Below are 23,287 nucleotides of genomic sequence, written 5' to 3'. Positions count from 1 at the left end.
TACGCAATACACAAAGCTTCACACGGGAAATGAAGTCCCTTGAAGAATGGGCTGAGTGAGACACTTATGGGAAATATGTCTTAAATAGTCGGAGATTGATGCATAATTTGCAATTCAGCAATGATTGTCAATGGATTCAATTTCTCCAACATTCGAGTATAGACGCCGTTACTGTATTACATGGACCTGGTTTCCAATAAACAATTTACAATGTAACAAAAACAAAGCTTTAGCCCGTAGTTTTGTCCTGCTGGCATTTGTAAAAATGACTTGAGTTTAATTGTTTTGAAGGCACACGTGTAGCTACTTATTATTCAAATATGTGGAAAAAAATAACATTGCCATGACATTTTAACACAGAAACTGACTTTTTACTAATTAAATACAACAAAAGGCTATATTGTGTGTTCAACATTGCAGGTGCTAAAGGATTCAGCTCACACTGACATCAACGTGTCATTTCCAGCAAATGATTATTTAGTTAATGCAGGATATGGTGTTTTACAAAATAAAGTACTATAAATATTAGTACTGCACCCTTATCTGGCATGTCTATGAATCGTATTTGGTAGTTAGCTCTGTATTTGGTAGTGTACTGTATGCATACTCGTTTTACAGTTAAAACCACAACAAAACGTGTGTAAATGTGTGTTATGCATGTTAAAGAGCCTAAACCGCCTGTTGCAGATCACATTGCAGGAAGAGAATCCGTTAATACATCCATGTGTGTACTAGTCAGCATTTAAACCGCATTTCTTAGTATTTGTATGGCCGAACGGTTCCGAACCAGAAGACACAGATGACTAACCCTACTAAAAATGTAAAGTATACGTTGATGGATTGAGTGTTTTCCAACCTGGGCGGTGCCTTGCTGGAACGTGGCACATACACTCAGGCTACGATTGGCTGTGCAAGTGTAAAGCAAGGCTTGTTGATTCTGATTGGTTGTCAATGACTTCGTTCAACTGTTAGATTCTGCGCCGTAGGTCCAGCGCTGAAATTCAAATTTGAACAGTTGTTTTGTTGTGCAGAGAGAAGTAGGAACCGAAAAAAGAGAAGAGAAGCTGAGAGCCGCACTACTTGCCTCACCTAAGTCCTATTTTTGTACACCAAGTGTGTACAACACTTGTAAAATACAATATTGATTTGATATTGCTCGATTCGGGACAAACTGTCTAAAATGGATCCGTTTACTGAGGTAAGTCGGCGAGCTAACGTTAACTTAACTAGCTAGCTAGCTAACGCCATATGTAGGGTTAGCTAGCTAGCCTAACGTTGTTAAAATAGCGGCGTTGACGTTACCTGCTAGCTTAATGTTAAACTAACGTAACATTTCCTATTGTTTTAGACCGTCTTAGTTATGGTAGGAGACCAACATGTTTAGCTACTTCCATAGTACTTAGCTAACGTTACCAAAACCGAATCTATATAATAATTTGGAATAGGGAATAATGTCACGTGTGTGTTGTTTCTTTGTCATGTCAGTTGTCAGCAACCACACATCTGAAATAAAACATAACAACTAACAGTTAGCTTAGCTGGTAACGTAATCTTGTATATATGTAGTTTTCTACATCTTGGAGTCGTTGTCAGCAGTTAAGTGAGGTTAATATAGCCAGGCCCCGGGCTGGCCATATCGATGTACTTTATCAATTCACTCAGCCAAACGCACACAACTATCCGTATAACGTATCGTCAGATTCAAACGGATTTGTCTCCATTAAGGCAATGTTAGGTGTCAGCACTGGAAATTCTCCAACCGTTGCTTGATTTTTTTTTTTCTCTTTGCCTTGATGCACTCATGCTCATGTTACAAGCTAAAACTAGAAATGATTCATATTGAGAATAACATTTCTTGTTGCTCCAGTATCCGGGCCAGTATGGTTTGAAATTTCAAATCCAGGAGCTATAAGTGGGAGTGGCTCATTCATGTGGAATGCTGCAAAATGTGACCAAGTTTTCCACTCTGCCTGGAGAAATTGTGAAGGCGGTGCTGCAGCAGGAATGTGTTTGGGCTTGAACAGTTAACGTACAGCACAGTAAATCAGGTTGGGTGACATGTCCAAGCGAAGGATTTGTCATCTTGGGTTTAGAAGGACTGTTTTGTGTGTCTTGGGTGTTGTCTGTTTAAGTAGCCCATATATAAAATTACACTGTGCTATGCCTTGTTCCACACATTGGCAGTTACAGTAGGACTGTCCTTGACTAAAGAAATTCTAAGTTGTCTAACACTTGCATGATAAATTGGTTTATTTGATTTTGTTGACACATCTGCAAAAAAGATCTCCATAATCATGCAAAAGCACGACTTTAAGTCTTGTTTTAACCACAGATGTGCTGGTGAATTTCTTCGAATAGAAGTCAGTTAGCATGAAGGAGATAAATCGTGATTATTGACTAAACGGGGGCAGCTTTAATTTACAGATCCAGCAGTCATTGGGAAATATGGGGGAATAAGGATCAGTATGTTGTCTTGGCCTATATGAAAAAGCCAGAGATTAATTACTAAGTCTCACAGCAACAAGTGTGACTATAAAAAAAAAAAGTCCCAGATTCTGATCTTCAACATAGACAGATTCTGTTAAAGATTTCCGTGGCACCGTTTAGTGTCCCTTCACATTTATGTCAGGTTAGAAAATGGTGGGAACAGGCTCTCCAACTGAAAATGTGGATTACAAGCTTTGTGAACCAGTGTCTTTATTTTCTGAGCTCACTAGATGGCGCTCTTGGTTCAACAAAGGGTTGAAAACACACCAAGTTAATGCCATTAGCGCAAGCTATAACTTTTATAGTGGCTTTGGATGAGGGGGGAGTTGACCGTTGGAAGCCAAATATGTTTTTGTGCTGATTAGGGCTAGTTAGTTAAACTACAACTTGACACACATGAGACAGTTGCTCTTCTCATCCCACTCAGAAAGAAAGTGTATAAGCATACTCTCCAAAAACACCATTCCTTTAGGACATGAAGAGCAACCAAAGCCTGCAGAAGATTTCATCTTGTTGAACACTTACAAGTTGAACTAGTGACAGGCCGATACGCGGCTGCTGTGTTTGCCGATTTTTCCCGGCATTATTTACAGATTACAGATTTGCTTCCGTGTTTTTGTTCTTTTTAAAGAAATGGCAGAGCAGATTCCGAAATCAAATCCAGTGTGGCAGGGTTTTAAATCCATATTTTTCATCTAATTGTTCTTACTTGTTCCACCTCACCTGTTTTTACGATTTAAAAAAAAAAGAATATATATATATATATATATATATATATCTTTTTTTTTAATTCAACAAATGTTCCTTTTTTTAAATTGAGACTTGTAACATTTGTTATCATTATTATGCCATTTTTATGACGTAAATTGAGGGAGCAAAAGCAGTATTGGCTCAAGAAAATCGGCAGCCCTTATCGGTCATTGGCTAAGGCCTCGGCATTAAAACAAATCCGTATTGGTCGATCCCTAATTTGAACTGTCAAATCTTTTCAGTTGTTCCTGTTGATGTAGAAAAAGAGCACACACTCTGAATTACTGTAATAGTACATGTAAATGGATGTAAGGAACACTGTGGGAAGTACAGAACACAAATGGATGGTTGTGAGGAAACCCATAGCTTGGATGAAAACATTTGTTCTGAAACACAGAGGATGGACCTAATAAAAGCAACACTTGGGCAAACATGTAATAACAATAGCCCTGCTTTAAATAATACCTTTGTTCAACTTATAATGTTACATAACAGTCAGTTATTTGTTAATGTAGTTACTTTATTTGGAGTTGGGATTGTATTGTCCCATCTGATGGTAATTTTCTCCTGTCCATCCTCTGTATACTGTAATGCAGCCATTGGAGTAACAATGCAACTGTTTTTGTCGAACCAGAAACTGTTGGAGCGGACCCGGGCTCGCAGAGAAAACCTGCAGAAAAAAATGGCGGAGAGACCAAATGCAGCAAACAGACAGATGGTCAAGAGGCCCAGAGAGCCGCTGGCTGACACCAACAGTGTGATGAGTGAGCCAGCCATTGACAAAGGTATGAATAACACATTTGTTGGATTGCTGTTTGCTGGGACTTGTCCTGCCAGTTTGAACAGTGAGCTGCAGCTCTACTCATTGTTTTTCTTCTTCCATCCTCCCAGTTCCACAGGTGTCATCTAAGCCCTCGCCCTCCAAGCGCAGGTGCTCAGAGGAAAATGTAGCCGGCGCGGAAAACCAGGAGCCAGCGACGACACGAAATGGGGCTCCTATGCTCTCCGATCCTCCCACAAACAGGAAACCCCCGGTGGGCCCTGCCAGCGTTCGACCTTCCTCCTCCCTGGAAAAGACTGCTAACCGGCCTGTTGTCCAGTCTCAGCCAGGGCAGCAGAAAGTTCCAGAGCCAGAGAAGGTGGCTGTCACCCCTGCTCCTAATCCTCCAAGCAGCAGAGAAGTAGAGGCAGTGCCTGCCAGCTCAGCCCTACAGAGTAACAAGGAGGAGCTGGTGGAAGACTCGGCTCCATCTGCTGCTGGCATGAAGTCCCGTCTGCAGAGGCTTGCACAACAGAGAAAGTATTGGGATGGAGATGGTGAGAATATTTAGTGGTTTGAGATAATCTAACTATAAATCCAGTGACAGAGGGAATACTTCACTTTTAAAGCTGGTTCACTAGTTACTTCTGTTATTTCACTACAATACTTATTCCTTATTCCAGTGCTGTGCTCACTCCACATAAAACACATGCAAACATTACATTATTTGCAATAAACTCAACAGGGAACAGTGAGGGCAAAACAGCATCACAAATATGTTTTAACCACAGATTTTATTGTTTTACAAAAAAACAATATTATCTAGTCCAACACAGTTAAAACAGTGAATCCATCAGCACGTTAGTGTGTTGTTCACCATGGTGCCCGTTTGTAACTGTAAGGCTGCCAACACCGTTTCCACTGACTTTAGCAGTTTAGATGACAAACCCAACTGTCCTGCTGCTACCGACGTGAACTAACCACAGACAGTTCCCTCGTCCATGGACTCACAGCAGTGGGTCGCTGCAGTTCATGGCGCTACGCCGAATAGGGGAAAACACAATGAATATTAGCCGTTATTTTTGGCATCCAAAAAAAAAACACTGCTGTCCATTCCTCATATGTTCCCTGCCTAAATCTAACATTTCCACCTTTTCAGACACCCCTGAGGCAGTTCCAGACTGCACCCCCCTGTCCCTGATGCAAAGGCAAGCTGAGGTCACACCAGCTGCCGTCCCCATCGTTTCCTCGGGAGCTCCGGTTGGGAGGAGAGGCAGACTCGCCAACCTCGCTGCCACCATCGGATCCTGGGAAGACGACCTTAGCCATGCTAATATTCCCAACGCGAATGCAAGAGAGAAGCCCGCTGCAGCTGTTCCTAAGTTTGCAGTCCGAGATGCTACTGTGGCTACCAGCACTAAACCAAGTGCTGCAGGCCATGTGGCAGCCAGTTCAACTGCAAGCAGCAGGTCTACACCCAGCTCTCAGGTAGATATTTTCTTCTTCGACATAACCCGTTATGTCTGTCTGACCGATGTTATACAAGCTGTCTGCATCAGTAAGTTTGACTGCTTTTTTAAATCTAATCTGCCAGATCTGAAATGAAGACCCTAAAAATAATTAAATATGCTAATAGTGCTTTGTTACTTTGCTTACAAGATGCTGAATGACTTTGTAGTAATTACCTGAAGAGCTGCAATAATAAGTAAATATCTAAAGAAAATATGCCAAACATTAGGTTCTCAGCTGTCAGGATTTACTGGTTTTCTTTATGATGGTAAACCGATTTATATTTAGGTTTTGGGCTGTTGGTCTGACAAAACCAGGCATTGGAAGGCATCACCTTGCACTGTGGGAAAAATATACTTGGAATATTCACTGTTTCATTGTTGACATATTTTAGACCAGACAATTGTTTTTAGATTAATAAAGGAACTAATCTGCAGATGAATCAATAATAAATATAATTGCCGTTCTAACTACATGGCCACCGTATTAGGCCACGTAAGGCGGACAGTGAGAGACAAGGCATCCCCTCTATTAGTTTCACTGTGGTAACTGTGTTCAAACATCGAGGTCTCGATGCAGAGGGCTCTTTGCTGCAACGGTAACTGATGCAACATGCGTGCTTCGTGACACGCCTTATTCTGCCTCTGATTGGCTTGCCCTGGTATTCTTACCCTAACCAATCCCCACTCCCCATGCCTACACCTAACTACTGTACATAGACCATTCTAGCAGATCCAATTTAGGATCTACCAGTCAAACCCCTAGACCACCAGGACTCTTTAACCTGTGTTGTTGTTTTGGAATATGCTTTATAAATAAAAGGAACTATTGTATGTCTTTTTGGCAGGCTTTGTGTCCTCCAGCAAAGCCAGGCCGAGTGTTTGACCCTAGCACTCAGGACGCTGACATTCCTGCAGCCAGACCAGCACTTAAGCCAGTAACCAGTCCCCAGAAGAGCTCCATCCAGGGAACAGCCTTCCCCTCCAGTCCCCAAAAGAGCTCCATCCAGGGAACAGCCTTACCCTCCAGTCCCCAGAGGAACACCATCCAGGGAACAGCCTTACCCTCCAGTCCCCAGAAGAGCTCCATCCAGGGAACAGCCTTCCCCTCCAGTCCCCAGAGGAACACCATCCAGGGAACAGCCTTACCCTCCAGTCCCCAGAAGAGCACTATCCAGGGAACAGCCTTCCCCTCCAGTCCCCAGAAGAGCTCCATCCAGGGAACAGCCTTCCCCTCCAGTCCCCAGAAGAGCTCCATCCAGGGAACAGCCTTCCCCTCCAGTCCACAGAAGAGCTCCATCCAGGGAACAGCCTTCCCCTCCAGTCCCCAGAAGGCCGGCCCCTCCTCCTTAGCATCAGTTCCTCAAAGCCCCATGAAAAGTCAGGCCCTCTCCAGGGGTCTCATCTCCACCTCCAGCCCTCAGAAGCCAGAACTCCGTGCCAGGCCCACCACTGCCGGCCCCTCTGGTCCTCAGGAAATTGTCGCTGCTGGAGCACCTGGTGAGTTATGTTGCACTTCATTTTGGAATTATTTTATAAAATTGAATACGGAGTGATGATCCAGTTGTTCACTGTCACCTTCTTGCACAGTAAGTAAGTAAGTGAAGTTTTTTTTATTATTAACACTAAAGTAAAATACAATGAATAGAATACAAAGGAAAACATATGTACATTAAATCAGACAGCCATAGAAACGCTTGTCTAACTAAAAGCCAGTTTGAATAGCAAAGTCTTCAACTGCTTTTTAAAAGAATACGAATTTGTAGTAGTAGTAGTAGTAGTAGTAGTATTATATATATAGTGCCCTGTCGGAGTTGCGTACTTTAGGTTGTAGTCTTTATGGTTAGATCAAAAATTCAAGTAACCAAAAATTCTTCTTAACGTCTTCTTAATATATGATTTAAATAATAGACACAGCCTGTGTTTTAATCTTGTAGCTATGACGGCTTATGAAATCTTTTCCCCTTATTAATCATTTGTCGTTCAGCCATACCCTGAGTTGGTCGGTTTTTTAGCTAGATTTGTTAAGTATGTGGTGATGCAGTTAGTCTCCTCTATATGGATGATAGAACATTGTATATTTCTTTTTCCTTCTTCCCAACAGGAGTAAAATCTTTTCTGGAGCGTTTTGGTGAGCGGTGCCAGGAGCGTACCAACCAGAGCTCCCCAGCAGGGGGCACGCCCCATGCCAAGAGTCCCACTGTAACTCCATCAGCAGTCACACCAACCACCCGGCTGCTACAGGAGAGGCTCCGAGCTGCCCAGGCTGCAAGCACAACCACCGCGGATCTCGCCCAAAGACATAAGCTGGTAGAGTAATGTTGGACATGCTAGTATGTAGGGCTGCACAATTAATCACAATATTTGTATTGTGGCGCTGCAGCGATGTCCCGGCCTACAAATCCTGTCCTACCGACTAAATAAAAAATCTTTTTGGTACAAATCCTTGCAAAAAAAAATAACAATATAACAATTTTCAAATGAGAATAATGATGTAAAAATTGTCATTCCCTCCACTATCGCAAATCATGTCGCAAACACAATATTGGTCAAAATAATGGCAATTAGATATTTACCTGATATTGTGCAGCCCTACTATTAATATTATAACTAGGCCTGCAAGATATTGGAACAAACTGACATTGCAATATTTTTTACATTGAGATATATATATATATATATATATATATATATATATATATCTCTGTAGACAGTCACAGGGGACAGAGTAATGTGAGGGAAATTCCACAACAGATAGCAGTCATTCCTTGGTCACAGGGTTTACCAGTTTACCAGTAAACGCAACATTGTGTCAGACAACAGCAATGACCAGTGCTAGTTAGCGTCTAGGGCGCGAGTAACATTTTTCCTAGGTCGCACCGGTGCACCTAATGTCATCGCATCCGCTGCCTCACCACAAACAAAGCAATGTTGTAATTAGTAATAACATTTTTTTTTTAACATAAATAGCTCCATTTGGAAATAATAAATCATTCTCACACACACTGCCCACATGGCTAGCCGTCTTAAACGGGAAGGGTCAGACCGTAATAACCATGTAAAAGGAGAACGGTGGAAGTTTACTTTTCTATCAAGCAGCAAAAAAAGGATTAGCGTAAACATCGCAACGTCCTGCGATGTGACTATCGCACATGCACACATCGCAACGTTGATGCCAAAATAATCCTTTTTTTGCCATCATTTTGTTTCTTACAACAATAGTAAAATTAGATTTTTATCAATCAATCATTTCAGGAGCGTGAGTCTGAGCTGGCTCAGATTCGCAGTCGCTTCCAGAAGGGGAGCAATATGTGGAAGAACAAAGATGAAGCGGCACAAACCCACAAAAATGCAAACGTCAAGGTTGGCCAACAAGCACTGGACACACAAATGCCAAATTTGTGTTTGACATCTCACAATAAAGACATGCTTTTGTAGCATAGGCCAGGCTATATCTAATAAAGTGTGCTTTTCAGGAACAGCTTGACAAGCCAGTGGAGGCTGAAGTTGCCCCATGTGAACCCCAGAATGAACGTGCAGCTCCCTCTACTGAGAGTACAGATACACCCAAAAAGTGCACTCCTCCAGGTATTCAACAATATTTCCTTTAGAGTTTGGATATTTATACCTTGTTGTGTACAGGTGTTTGAGTGATGTTACTGACATTGGCAGTTATTTCATTCATTAGGCTCTCTTGACTTGAAGAAAGTTTTAGGCATTGTCCTCATTTAGGATTGAGGGGTGTAACCATACGTTGATCTGACATTCATTGCGGCAGAATTATTCCGTTTCTATTAGTATCGGAGGGCGATTGGACCAACGGCACCACCAGTCTGTTTTCTCTCTGCAGCTCAGGTTCTAGGAGGCTTCCCCCCGCTGGCCATTTTCTCCCCACGGCAGCCTCCCTGGCTGAAAACTGATACTGCTGAATAAAAGAGTCAGCCTAAACACTGTAAAATAAAAACCTTGTCCATAACATCCCAGTCACGGATGGAAACCTAATTAGTTTGCAATAAAAGAGAATGGGAACATTTGTGAATGTCATTGCGCCCCCAGCTGCCAGAGCTGAAGTAGCACGCTGTAGTTCTTAAGTAGCAGAGCACAATTTGGAGCTGTGCCAGGATGAGACAGAATATTGGAGAGAACTGCAGGCTTTTTTTTTTTCAAACTATGTCCCTAACCCAGATAGACAGTTTGAACATTGCTAAATTGTGTGGATAATAAGGGAAAATCTAATGTTTTCTCACATGGACTGTGTTAAATCGCAGGTCATGGGTTGATGGTCTCGCCTCCAACCTCAACATCCAGTCCTCTGAGGGTGCTCAGCCATACTGGAGAGAAAACAAGTTATGAAACTCCAGAAGAAGAAGAAGAGGTGGTCAAAGAGAAAGAGATGAACGTAGACCAGTCCATCAACTCTGCAATTATCAACGAGCTGTTTGATGGCGCCCTGGAGCAGAGTGATGATTATGATGATGAAGAGGAGGAAGATGCTTTAAATATCTCCTCCATGTCGCTCCTCACTCCACTAGCAGAGACTGTGGCTGCTGTGGTGAAAAGTCCAGAAAGAAGAATGATGGTGGGTAGAGCTGGAACAATTGCAAATGTGTCTGTAAAATTAATCAATTAACAATATAAGTGTCTCTTTCATTGAAATTAAAAAAAAAAAACATTCATATTCTTTATTTTGAATGAATCCCAGGATCTTTTGGTCACTGTAATGTGACTCCGATAATGTAATTACACAGCTTATGAGGTAAACTGCACCTTCATTATCATAAGACATTGATTTTTTTAACCTAAATGGACATAAAATCAACAATTACTATGAACAGTTATACCCCTTAGGACCTTAGATAATGCTAGCAATTAATTGCAGTTAAACAAAGAAATGATAATAATGTACAAATAAATTGATTAGACAAGAGTGTGATAATTGTTACAGGCCTAATAGGAGGTAGTACAGACACGAGGTCTGTGTACCACTTACATGTACTTTGTGAGTCAAGAAACACCTTAATAGCATTTTGTTGATATCCTTTGAATAGACATCGACTCCGGCCACCTCATTCATCGTGGAGAGCAACACTCTGGATAAGGTTTCCAAACCAAGCAAGTTCCAGAGAGCCAACGTGATGAGGGGTGCATCTTCAGACAGCGTTGAGGCCTTTGGCGAGGACCCCAAATTGCCTTATAGGTAATTGCTCCCAATTTTATCATTTACCACCTCGTATATTTTATCTGGTCTTTTCTCTTTTAATTTATGTTTTTGATTGTATTCTATTTGACTTTATTTTATTTTGTTGTGACTGGTGTCTGCGAAAGGTGTTCTATGAATGAACTGCGTGCTTTGCTTCATTTCACTTATATGGATTCAAGTCGGCTGTTGCAGTAAGTGTGTATCTTATATGCCTCTGTTTGGTTCTGTGTGTGCTAGCATTGATGCATATAGGTCCACCAGGGTGAAAGAGACAGAGAAACCCAACCTGAAACAGGTGATTGTGAGAAAAGAGGACGTTTCTAACAGAGTGGAGGAACCCAGAGGAGCAAGTCTCTTTAGCATCAAACAGAAGATGAAGGTTGGGAATGAATTATTATTTTTTCAAACTTTGATTCATGCCAGATTACAGTATGAGTGTGCCGTTTTGTATGAGAACCCTGTTATACATTTGGTTTTTCTATATTTCGGGGGGGGGGTGGGCAATGGTTTCAAACATCTTAGAGGGCTAGCTTTAAGCTTTCTGTTGTACGTTTCTGTAGATTCTGACAAATGAGCTGAACCTGCAACAGACGGTCATTCATCAGGCCAGTCAGGCACTCAACTGCTGCACAGATGAAGAGCACGGCAAGGGGTCCCAGGTGGAGGCTGAGGCAGAGAGGCTGCTGCTGGTGGCAAGTGAGTTCATCCACACCATAGACGAAAACTATGCATACCCAAGCTAGGCACACTTGCATGTGATTTTAGAAATGATTAAGCTGTATTTATAAATTTAAATAAAACTACAAACCCTTTTATTATATTTTTCTTTATTCAAATTTCAAAAGGGACCCATTGTTTATTTTGGGGTCTATACCCAAGTAAAACGGTCAGCAACCACTGCAATTTGAATGTGAAGAAAAAAATCCACACACAAGATTTGAGTCCACACAATCATTCTAAAGCTAATGCATTCAAGCTGCCGCTTATAGACTTCTGCCTTAAATAAATAAAGCCATAATACACCACCACTACAGCCCGTCTGTAAATGTTTTAAAGCCCCTATATGTAGGATTTGACGACTTCTAGGGTTAGTGTCGAAGCTTGACTTTCTGTCCTTTCTTAGCGGAGAAGAGGGAAGCGTTGAAAGCGGAGCTGGACCGCCTGAAAGGAGACCCAACAGGCCAGAAAAAGGCCTCTGTGGCCCCAGAACCTATGAGCATGGCGGCCTCCAAGGGCTCCGTCACCCTGCAGGAGCTGCGCCTGCCTCTCAAGGCAGACTTTGTTTGCTCCATTGCCAACAAGCCAGGTAGGCTCAAAATGCATTTAACCACAGTTCAGTCATTCAAAGCAACACCCCACCACATTATCTGGTGATCTCTGTTGTCACTAATGCTCAATATTGTACATCACCATTTTGTGTCATGCCCAGTTCAGACCTAAGAGTCACAATGACACAAGTTAAAACTTACAACTACTTGCAACCACCGGTCTGCAGCGTTCTGAAACCTGCCAGTTTACACCAATGACACAAGACCATATTATCTCCATAGCAACGACTCTTAGTACTTCCGTTCTAGCTTGCGCACTCAGGCTCTTTTTGTAGCTAGATGTTTCATTTTTTGCAACTAAATATGAATGTGGATAATGTTAGCGAAAGTGAGCAGTGCAGTTGGATTTCTAGTGAGGAATCAACAAAACAGTCTGTTTATGTGATGAACTGCTTAGTTCTAACGCCGCTCCCTCTCTGTAGTTACTCTGTCTTGCTCGACCACATAGCGTGCTCGTTGAGCATCTATTTGTAACCTAGAAATAAAATGTATAATGGATCGTTTATCTTGACCAGCAGACTTCTATGTTGACTGGTATTGGTGTATTGGCTGGATAACAGGTGGCATCTGTTACATTCTAAAACCAGCCACTGGCAACGTGACCAGCCGAGTCGCATGCAACACCATCATTTGGCCTGAGACGGGTCGGTTACTCTCCCTGCAACGTTCTAAACCGCTTTGGTCTCATCGCTAATCTTTGGTCTGAACTGGGCTTTAAATAGACTGGCAGTGACATTCGTGTAAGGAAAACTACAAGCCCTTCTCTTTCCTCTCTTCAGAGTCCACCAAACATTCGTTCTTCGTAATGATCCGGGCTGGAGCAGAGAACACGGTGGCCACGCCATTAGCCAGCACACACCGCGGCCTCAGTGGGGACACGCTGGCTTTCCCCACCAAGTTCACCATGTAAACCCTGCACTCCCGCTCACATTAAGGAGAACACACATGATAGTTTTTATTATTATTTGTGATTCAGACATTTATGTTTGCAGTTGACAGATGATGTTTAGTGTGTTTTGTTAGATAAAAACATTCAACACATTCAATTTAATCAGTTTATATTGAACAGAAATGTTTTTAGTACAAAAACACAGTTTGGGTTATTCAAATCAAAATTTTGATCAGACTTTACTGGTGTACTTGAATTATGTCGATCAAGATTGTTCCTCTTCCCTTTCAGATCGGATGTGTCCAGTGACTTTGGAATTGATATAGAGGTCTATTGCTTGGTGAGTGTCCTGGTTAACTGTTGCCAAAAAACATAATCTAACCACATATGCACTGCATTCACTGCTTTAATTTCAAGTCTTCCATTTTGTAACAGCAGCCGTGATATTCCCTTTCACATTCATTTCCCCTGTTTCCCAGCTCTGCAGCTTAAAGGGCACATATGAAATAAATAAAAAAGATGACACTAAAATCAGCAATTTCTTTAATCAACGATTAATCAGAATGATTTCTGTTGATTTCATGATTTCTTTATTTTTTTAAAGGGGTAATGAAAGACAGAACGACAGAAAGAGGCTGGTCATTGAGCCCCTACAATTGCTGCTTTTTCCCCCCAAGTTTATCTTTTCATATCTGTATGTTTAGATGCTTTAAGCCTTGTGAAACATATTATGGATGACTGATACATGTTTTAGGATTGCAATCTAGAAGTACAGGCCACTGATTATTCCAATCTTGTGCAATAACTGATGACATCTTCAGGTGCAGAAACGTGATGCCTGCAGTGACAAGAAGAAGAAACCAAGCAAGTCAAAGGTAAATCCCTCTTCTTTTTTACCAAATGCAAAACACATTGTCAAGTCAATAATGGAGCATGCTGTAATTCTTTAAGTGCGTGTGTGTCCAGAGTTTATGGAGACAGGTTCACGAGGCCCAAGATTTGTGTATGTCGGTATGAACCATTTCTGCATCAGATACCCTCACATGTTGGTGGGTGTGCACTGTGTGGGCAGATGGAGAAGAATGTCACTGTTTGTCTACACAGCTTCAGGGGGTCATTTCATTTAATGGATAAAGGCCAATTTCTGTTTCTGTGTTAAATCAACGCTGTGAGTACGGACGTATGTAGGCTTCCTACGCCGTAGCCTGACGCGCACCTCTCAAAAGATGTAACTACACGTCACAGCAACAGGTGTTGCGTCCCCCCCGACTCATTTCCTGGTTCTCCTTCTCCATAAACCACATAAAATCAAGGAGAGGGTTAACGTCTCCTCCTCTAGATCACCCACCATGGTCAGAAAGAACAGGGGAGACACTTTGTTTCTCTCACTATGATCTAGAGTTTGTACTCGATCCTAAGCGAATCACTGTCACTCTCTTACTCGCTCTACCACACACTCCGCACACACATGCCGGCCCTCCTATTCTCCTAAAGAAATTGACGCACACACCACCACCCAAGTTTAAACTTGATTCTGCGAAAGCTCGCCGTTGAACAGAAGCTTAAAGGATGTTAACTGGCCAGCAGCAGACCTGTCCCTCAGACACATTGCACTGTCATGACCTTCTTTTCTTGGAATCAAAAATATATTATTTGCGTTACTTTTATTTTTCTAGGCTATCACTCCAAAGAGATTCCTCGCCATCACTGTAAGTATTTCCAATTTGCTTTCTGCTATCCTCAAGAATTTTATATCAGAATGTAACTCCTCTCATCTGCTTGGAATGTATTTGTAATTTTTTGGGTTTTATCTTGTCTTGCAGAAAAGTGGCCAGACACCAGGTAGGTCAAAATGTAAAATAAATCTAAACCATTAGTTAAATGTAATGGAAGCATTCCACAAAAAGCTTAGGGACACGCTTAATGCAGGCCACAAGGTTTAAAGCCCCAGTCTTTAACATTTGGAGTTTATTATCAAAATCTGTGTTGCCCGTTCATAAACTTGTCCTTTTTTATGAATATTGACCACCACCACATTTACCATTTCCATTTGTATGAACTGGGGTAGACGCTCCATAGTCATGGGTCATCTTTAAATATGTTAGCTGGTAAGGGACACACAACATACTGCTAGTGTTTTTGACTCAAAGCTGCTGCTAATGGGCATCGCCGCTTCCCGGCCCGGCAAGTTTAAAGAAGGAAACGCATATTTAAAATCCTATTTCCAGGAACAGGAGCGTGGCGAGAGAGAGCTGATCTCATATATGATCTCAACTCTAGATGGGAGAAATTCCTACACACTGTAGCTTCAATACAATTGTTGAAACTGAAGAAGCAGAAGCTGTTCCAAAACCGCTTCATGTACACTTCCCACAATGCAACTGGAATACTCCTCTTGATTGCACTACATCCACCCCCCACGCCTAAGTTGTTTACCCTAAAGTAAACCCTATGGAGCGTACCACGTGTGCACATATTTCAACAGAGTGACAGTTTAAGTGAAGAAATCGATAGAGACAAGGAAACGGAACAAATCAGAGAAGAGAAAGAAAAGGTGTCCTGTTCTATTTATTTTCTACTGTCCAACCAGTAAAACATGTCCTGGTCTGTGGACATGGTCCTTCTTTATTTATTCATGTTGTCCCAGTCCAATCTGACATGCAGTCATTTGAAATGTACCTGTGTTGTAAGAAAACTTGTTTAATTTGTTAGGAATCTTTTTTGATGCGTTTTCCCGTAACTTTTGTAATTTTACGTATGTTTAAAAAGATTGGAATTAATATTTATCGCGATATTCATAATATCGCATAATCACATTGTCAATATGGTGCACCCTAGTGTCAGAACTCCTGCCTGCTTCTCCAAACTGGGGGCTATTTCCTGTAGGTAATACAGGAAAGAAGTACCTCACCCACACTTTCAAACTATCCCTTTAAGCGTCAGATGAGGTGTTTATGATGTCATTCTTTGTGTGTGTAGTTGTGGCCAGTCCCGGAGGCCCCAACGCTGTTCGCACCAGTAACTTCATCCTGGTCGGATCACACAAGCTCACCCTGTCCTCGATCGGGAAAAACAAATTTCCTTTGGATAAGGTACGGAAGCCGTTAATGTCACATCTTCATCCTCTCCTCATGTCCCTTGTCCTCCTAGAGCTGGAACCAGTCCACATGTTGCTGTGCTATTGTTGCACAAACAATTGCAATTAACAATATAATTCTTTCAGTCATATAAAAAATAATTTATTACTTTGTAAAATAATGTTAATTGACATGTGATTGTCATGTGACCCAGATCATGTAATACCACAGGTACACAGCCTATGAAGTTAACAACGCCTCTTTATTACCATAAAACATTTTTTTGTAACTGTCCCCATTTTTGTTGTTGTGAATGGGGTAAACTAGCATAGCTTTAGCTCAACAGTCTGACCAATAATCACTTCTATAATTACAACTTGGCATATCTAAACAAAATCAACAATTACCAGTCACATGCTTTAAGACCTTTGCTAATGTTAGCAGTTCGTTGCGGTTCAACAAAAAATGACAATTATGTAAGATTGTTACAGGTTGTTTTTATTGTGCATTTTTAAATATATGGCTGCTCTTTGTCTATAGGCCCAGTATCCATGTTGTATGGAAGACGCCAGCAAATGGCTCCCTTGGACCGTAGTCCTATATCTGTGTACAGGCTCCACAGAGACTCACAGTAACCCTGTTTGTTCTCCCTGTGCACTCCTGTGTCACCTACTTTGCCATTTTGTTTTTCTAGATCAAATATGAAGCAAGGGAAAGAGAACTACTCAGTGACATGTTTTCTACCAAGGTTACTACTTGCCCTATGATAATTTCTTTTCTTCTTGTATGGGAAGGAGGGTGAAGTCACTACAACAGGGTACCCACTGAGTCTTTTAAAGTTATACATTTAATATTCTAAAAGAATAAGGCCTCAAAGTATTGGATTTTGTGTGCGGAGTTTGAACCCCAAGGGGGGGGGGGTGTGTGTGTGGGTGTGTGTGTGTGGTTGTGTGTGTGTGTGTGTGTGTGTGGGTGTGTGTGTGTGTGTGTGTGTGTGTGTGTGTTTGTGTGTGTGTGTGTGTGTGTGTGTGTGTGTGTGTGTGTGTGTGTGGTGTGTGTGTGTGTGTTGGTGTTGGTGTGTGGTGTGTGTGTGTGTGTGTGTGTGTGTGTGTGTGTGTGTTGTGTGTGTGTGTGTGTGTGTGTGTGTGTGTGTGTGTGTGTGTGTGTGTGTTGTGTGTGTTGTGTGTGTGTCAGGTTCCTGATGATTGGTTCCTGTACCATGTCAAAGAGCTTTGAGTATTCGTTAAGACTAAAAGCGCTATATAAGAACAGTCCATTACATTTCCATAATGTTGTCAGACTAAGAATGTTAATCTGAGTCTGTCAGAGCCAAAAATAACATTTAGTGAAGGTAAATACAAGATGGACAATCATCCTACTAACTTCCATTGTAGCTTGTTTCTCTGCTGCTGACTGCAGAGATCTCTCTTAATACTGGACCAGTGTCACAGACTGGTGTCCCATCAGTCACTCAGACACAGGCTTGGTGTAGGGAACTGGGGTCCAGCTTGAAAAAAACTGTAGTAACCCTTTAATGCGACAGAAACAAGTATTATAATAAAATGTTTGATTGTATTAAGTACTCCATACGGATTTTCCATTAAATGGTCATGACATTGGAATTTCATTTCATCCTAGGTGGTATTAAAAAGGTGTTAAGTCTTTCTGCGGGTACCCTGTATAGCACGGGAAGTTCTTAAAGGCATTGTGACACCAACTATGAGCTTAATCTGGTCACCAATCTGTTCTAGTTGTTTTCATCTCTTTCTATGATTGACAGGTGCTTGTGACTAGGGCTGGATGTCGGTAAAAAGAAATTTGAGAATTTATGAGATTTCCTGTGATGAGGTATTTGACGAGGCAATACCTTCAGTGCCTAAAAAGGAATGAGTTTGGTACCCAGCCCTAGTTGTTACCATCTTAAAACTTTTATTTGTTCAACTATATATTGTAACTTTAAAGGTGCTGTTGGTAGGATTGTAAAGATCCAGAACTTGGCCAAAACATTTGAACATCGACAACTTCTCAGTCCCTCCTTCTTTCTGCTAAAGCCCAACTGGTCTCCAAAGCCCCGCCCCCCACAAGGGAGAATGAATGCGTGTGCATGAGCAGTGATTGACAGTCAATTAGACACCCCAAATAGCAAATCATTTTCTAACGCTTACCTACTGCACCTTAACGTTTGTTGAGTGGTGAACATGATACCCTGCTTTCCATTAAGTGTCTGTACCTTGGACTCCAGGTGCCGTTCCTGTGCCCTCTGGAGGGCCACGTCTACCTCACCATGCAGTGTGAAGTTGGCTCAAAGGTGGAGGAAAAGGGCTTCCTGGTGAGTGCAAGCAGATTTGTCACCACTAGGCATGTGCTGCTATAAGAATCTGACAGTATGGTAACCTTCAGCAAAGAAATCCCTTTTATTCCATCGAACTCGATGCATTTTACTTTAAAACCCACGGCAGTGCACACTGGCAGGACGACTGCACGTTCTGACTCATTCAAAGCAGCTTATTCCGAAGGAACGGTAGAAGCTATTTCCAAATATATATATATGTTGTGATTATAATTCCTCTCCTTCCCCCCCTGAAGACGATGTTTGAAGATGTGAGTGGATTTGGAGCGTGGCACCGGCGGTGGTGTGTCCTGTCGGGGTACTGCATCTCCTACTGGACCTACCCAGATGATGAGAAGCGCAAGGTAACGGAGCAAAACTCTCGTTATTTCTATTCATTTTTTATTGATTGGTGGTTCCTGTTTTATTAGGTGTCTGTATATGTTATTTATATTTATTTTTACTATATATTAAAGTATATTTACTATTTACTCAACCGTGATTTTAAACGCTACCTCTCATTGGCAGTAAGTTCCACAGTTCAGGGCTGTAAAAACCAAATGCACCTTCACCTGTACGTTTCTGAAACACACTAGGAGCATTTAAAAGAAAGAAACAGTGGAGGACCTTAGTGATCTGGCTGGAGCCTGAAATGAAAGAAAACCACTGATGTATGGAGGAGTGAGGTCATTTAAAGCTTTCAAATCCATTCTAAAAGAGACAGGTAGCCAGTGCAGTGTACTAACTATGGACTGAGGCACCTGACAGTTTAGTCTGTCTGTGCTAACCCCTTTTTATTATTTATTTATTTACTTTTTTCTTTCAGAATCCCATTGGTCGCATCAACCTGGCTAACTGCACCAGTAAGAAGGTGGAACCAGCCAACAGAGAGTTTTGTGCCAGACCCAACACGTTTGAGCTGATCACAGTCCGGCCACAGAGAGAGGATGACAAAGAAACTCTAGTCAGCCAGTGCAAGAACACCATGTGTGTCACCAAGTAAGTGCCATGTCTATGTATACATATGGGGAAGGGGGGGGGGGGTTACATTATTTGAAAAAGCTTGAGAACCACTGCTATGTAGTATCAAAAAATGCCTTGTCATTCCGTACTCCATTTCAATATCTAAGGGTTAAATCTTATCAGTGTCAGTGAACCAATCAGCACGCAGCATGCCTCTACCAAGATCTAATCATGTCTGTGGTTGGCTGTCTAACGTCACACGTCGTAGAGAGGAAAAAAACCTCTGCGTTACGCACAGAGACGGGGCTCACGCCGTAGGAGCTTAAAATAAAGTGTGGTTACTCACCGGTAGTGGTAGAGAAAGTCTGAACGATACCCAGCTACCTACGTCACTGATTCTGAGCCTGCATTGGTTTTCTGTGCAGAAACTGGCTGAGTGCAGACACAAAGGACGAGAGGAATCTGTGGATGAAGAAAGTGAACCAGATTGTGGTGGATCTGCGAATGTGGCAACCAGACGCCTCCTACAGGCCGCTGTAATTACTGCACTCTGCCACAACCAGCCCTTCTGTCCTTTGGCCTGGCAATACCGGGGACACATGGCAAATACTAAGTGCAATACCGTGTAAGAATTGTAAAAATATTTTTGACTTGTGGGTATTTTCCAGGAGATTAGTAAGGAAACACGTTAGTGTTTAAGTTAAAGATCAGACGAAAGTAAATAAAGCCATACATTTGAAACATTTCAGGACAGTATTTTGTGTAGGAGTCGGGGTTTGGCTCTGTTTTTATACACTTCTAGACTGGTTTGATACTCGAGGTATTTTAGAGGTTTTTTTATGTTAATGCCAATATCAAGTATTCTTGACACAGTGCATGGCTTTAAATGATTTGGTTTTAAAGCTAAAATCAAAATATATATATAGGTTGGAATTACAGAGAAATACTCGTTTAAGGCACCAGAGTTTTATCGCATGTTATCCTGCTTGACAGCACAGAAGAACACTGAAAAGGTTTTATTTTATATATATTAGCTTTTATAACTTGCGGCAGGACTTTCACACCTTTTCTTTATTTTACACAGATTTTCAACACCAGTTATACCCCAGCTTTTATTCTTTTTGAAATGTTTGTTTAGTGTTGTGTATTGTTTGTTGTTCTGTAAATGTTAGTGTGGAAGTTTTGGATAAGTGGGGGGGGGTGTAAGGTCTGTTACATATTCTGTGCTATAACCTGACCAAACACTCATTTCTATGAGAATGCAAAAGAAAGATTGCTTGATAGGGGTTCCATTTTGGATGTAACGGGTGTAAACAAAGGATTTACACATCTGAACGTTTTACAGTGTAAAACCCAGTAGCCAGTACTCTCTGGTGGACAAACTGCAGTACAGCAACACTGCTTGTACATGACTTATAACACATCCTACTGCAGTACAATACGGGATCAGCCGAGTATGTAACAGACTTCACAGTGACCCTGCAGGGTGTTGGTAAATGTCATTTTTCATCATGTTGGTAATGAATACAAACGACAGCAGATGTACTGTTTACACATAACCTTCTCTACACATGATGTCATCATGAAGCATGCGAGTGAGTGTTAATCTGTTAGTGCTGTCACCAGAGAGTTTAACAGCTATTTGTACATCTATCAATAAATGCCTGCAAAATGGACCAGGTTACTAATGCTTAAGTTCCGTTTGTCATTTTATTGAAAGGTAACATTGAATTCAGTCTAGAATGCGTTTTGAGATTTAAGAGATATTTTAATTTCATTGATAAGATTAACCAAAAAAAGTTAAGAGTACTGTCAGGAGACCTGTCTTACATTTTCCTGTTGCAACAGGAGCTACTGTGTTGTCAACGTCTGTTTGTTTTTTAGTCTCTCATCAGCAGTCCTTTCTTCACAACGCTGTGTGGTGTAAGGTGTGTCTTAGAGCTGCACAATATCTGTTTTAACGCCATCGAGTATACAACTTGGGCAATAAACACATCGCAAAAGGCTGAAAATATTGCAGAAGACAGATTCTTTGTAAGTTGATAGAAAATATCAGTAGAAAACTACACTTTAAATGTAACTCCTTTTTTATTTTAGTGGGGCCTTTTACCTTTTAATGTTCAATTTGTTCAATAAAACAATGTTGGAAATTATTTCTCAACAATCATGTTGTATCTGAGCAGCAGAACTGGGTACACACTATCTATTGGCGTTTCCCACTGCGTGGTACTACTCGCCTCTACTCGCCTTTTTTGGTTTTCCATTACAAACAAAAAGTCCCTGGTACATGCTAACGAGTACTTTTTGTAGTACTACTTCAGTCGAGGTTCCAAGTGAGTGGGTCTTGAACAAACCCGCCATGGTTACTGGTAAATAGTTTATCCAGCATTTCTTTTTCTTTTTTGTTGCTTCCTCCAGGTTCATTAGAAACTAATTGGCCTTCTGGCTGTGGCAACACGCCGAGAATCCAACACACCTTTATCCCATGTTGGATATTTTCCTCATGTCGTGCAACCCTAGTCTGGCTACACCGCAGATGCATTCTGGGATAGGAGAAGAAGAAAAAAAATCACTGGGTTGTAATTTCTTCAAACCAATCCCAATCATCTTGGGCGGCGCTGGAAGGAAGTGGTTTTAGTGGAACACTTCTATCCTGCAAAAGAAAACTCCTAATCCAATATTAAATGAAGTTAACTGTTGATTCAGTACAGGAAGGTGAGCTATGTTAATCAGCTGAGACATGGTTACACCTCATTATCTCTTCAAAGTGGATCTCCGTGTGGACTTTGTCAACCCCACCAGTCAGTCCCAAAACCTCCCAGCTAGAGAGGAGATGACATAATCATATTCTTTGTAAATCTGTCCAATCGTTCCAAGAAACTCCCAAGCAAGCGTCCGTCCTCTGTCTCTGGGGGTCCCCCGGAACGTTTTTTAGAATTAAGCACTTAATTTCCTGTATTCCGGTGAATTTGTATGCACCTATTCATACCTTTTTCTGCATCAATTTATGCTTAAAATATCTTTTATGTAAAGGGTAACATGGAGTACAATCCAAAAATAAAAACAAAATAGAATATATTGGAGTAAGGTATTCTGTACTGCTTTTAACTATTTATTCTCCTGTAGATCAACTTGTCTAATAATATGTGAGTCGGCACACGTGTAGCCTTTACTCTTCTTCCTCTTGTGTTGAGGAAGTAACCTCCATGTGCATATGACAAATATTCACCTCGGTGATCATTAATTCATTTTAATGGATTAATAAACCACTGGCCTTTAATATTTCAGATGTGTTTGAGCAAGATTTCTGATTTCCATGTTCAAAACGTGCAAACTAAAAATATAGCCTATCCCATGTGTGTTCTCTGAGGTTTGGAGATATTTGGTGAAAAATTAGGTTACAATAGACTATTACAAGAATAAAGTCACAATATTTCAGAAAAGAATCCACCTGCACCATAGGCTGCGGTGCTGATCCGGTGGATCCCAGACCTCCTGACAGACTCCCTGAGCCCTGTTTACTAATGTCATTACTTAACATTGTGCTAAAATATGAATAACGTTGCCATCAGTGGGCTTATTTGCTAGCTAAACACCGCCCCAGAACATATGAAATATATGAAACCGCTGATTTAATATCAGCGCTCATTTCACATTCAGTTTAGAAAGAAGACCAAATGCTGAGGGAACATTGCTACCTTTTTTATTTAGGTTTTGAAAAGTGTTAAAGCTTGAAAAGGGTGGAGAACAGGAGGGGAGGGCCCCATGCCTCTGTTCACCTGGGGCCATAGACCTATAAAGACCAGACGCCGCATCGAGCGCTACAGCCTGTTGGCGCTGACGAGCCGTGGGCGGCCATCTTGGACCGGTCACCCTCCACTCAGTGGAACGTGTTTGGTGCAATGAGCTGTCAGCGCGTTTAATTTATATATCACTCTATGCAAAACTGATTTTCCTGGGGGTTTTTTGCTGCAAAGGTCATACATGTAGCTATGA

At 41.5% G+C, this 23,287-nt stretch overlaps 1 protein-coding gene across 10 annotated transcripts; it reads left to right on the top strand.

Moving 5' to 3' along the window:
- Positions 1–990: 990 nt before the first annotated feature.
- On the top strand, positions 991–20,975 carry anln (anillin, actin binding protein). Of its 10 annotated transcripts, none has more exons than XM_032511226.1 (25): positions 991–1,198; positions 3,872–4,022; positions 4,129–4,554; positions 5,157–5,485; positions 6,354–7,005; positions 7,610–7,815; positions 8,761–8,868; positions 8,988–9,093; positions 9,774–10,084; positions 10,554–10,702; positions 10,943–11,084; positions 11,266–11,401; positions 11,829–12,011; positions 12,813–12,939; positions 13,214–13,262; positions 13,744–13,797; positions 13,889–13,933; positions 14,599–14,631; positions 14,746–14,764; positions 15,902–16,014; positions 16,694–16,747; positions 18,242–18,328; positions 18,586–18,693; positions 19,155–19,327; positions 19,717–20,975. In XM_032511226.1, exons 1-25 carry the CDS (start codon positions 1,181–1,183, stop codon positions 19,829–19,831), a joined length of 3,894 nt encoding a protein of 1,297 aa, XP_032367117.1. In that variant the 5' UTR covers positions 991–1,180; the 3' UTR covers positions 19,832–20,975. The 10 variants fall into 10 exon arrangements, with proteins under 10 accessions (XP_032367117.1, XP_032367108.1, XP_032367116.1 ...); XM_032511217.1 differs by having other exon boundaries at positions 8,982–9,092; positions 9,770–10,084; XM_032511225.1 differs by having other exon boundaries at positions 8,982–9,093.
- Positions 20,976–23,287: the final 2,312 nt, after the last annotated feature.

This window comes from Etheostoma spectabile, unplaced genomic scaffold (genome assembly GCF_008692095.1).
Source record: "Etheostoma spectabile isolate EspeVRDwgs_2016 unplaced genomic scaffold, UIUC_Espe_1.0 scaffold340, whole genome shotgun sequence".
Taxonomy (NCBI): Eukaryota; Metazoa; Chordata; class Actinopteri; order Perciformes; family Percidae; genus Etheostoma; species Etheostoma spectabile.
The sequence above is the reverse complement of the archived record's forward strand: the minus strand, read 5'-3'. Positions and strand labels throughout refer to the sequence as shown.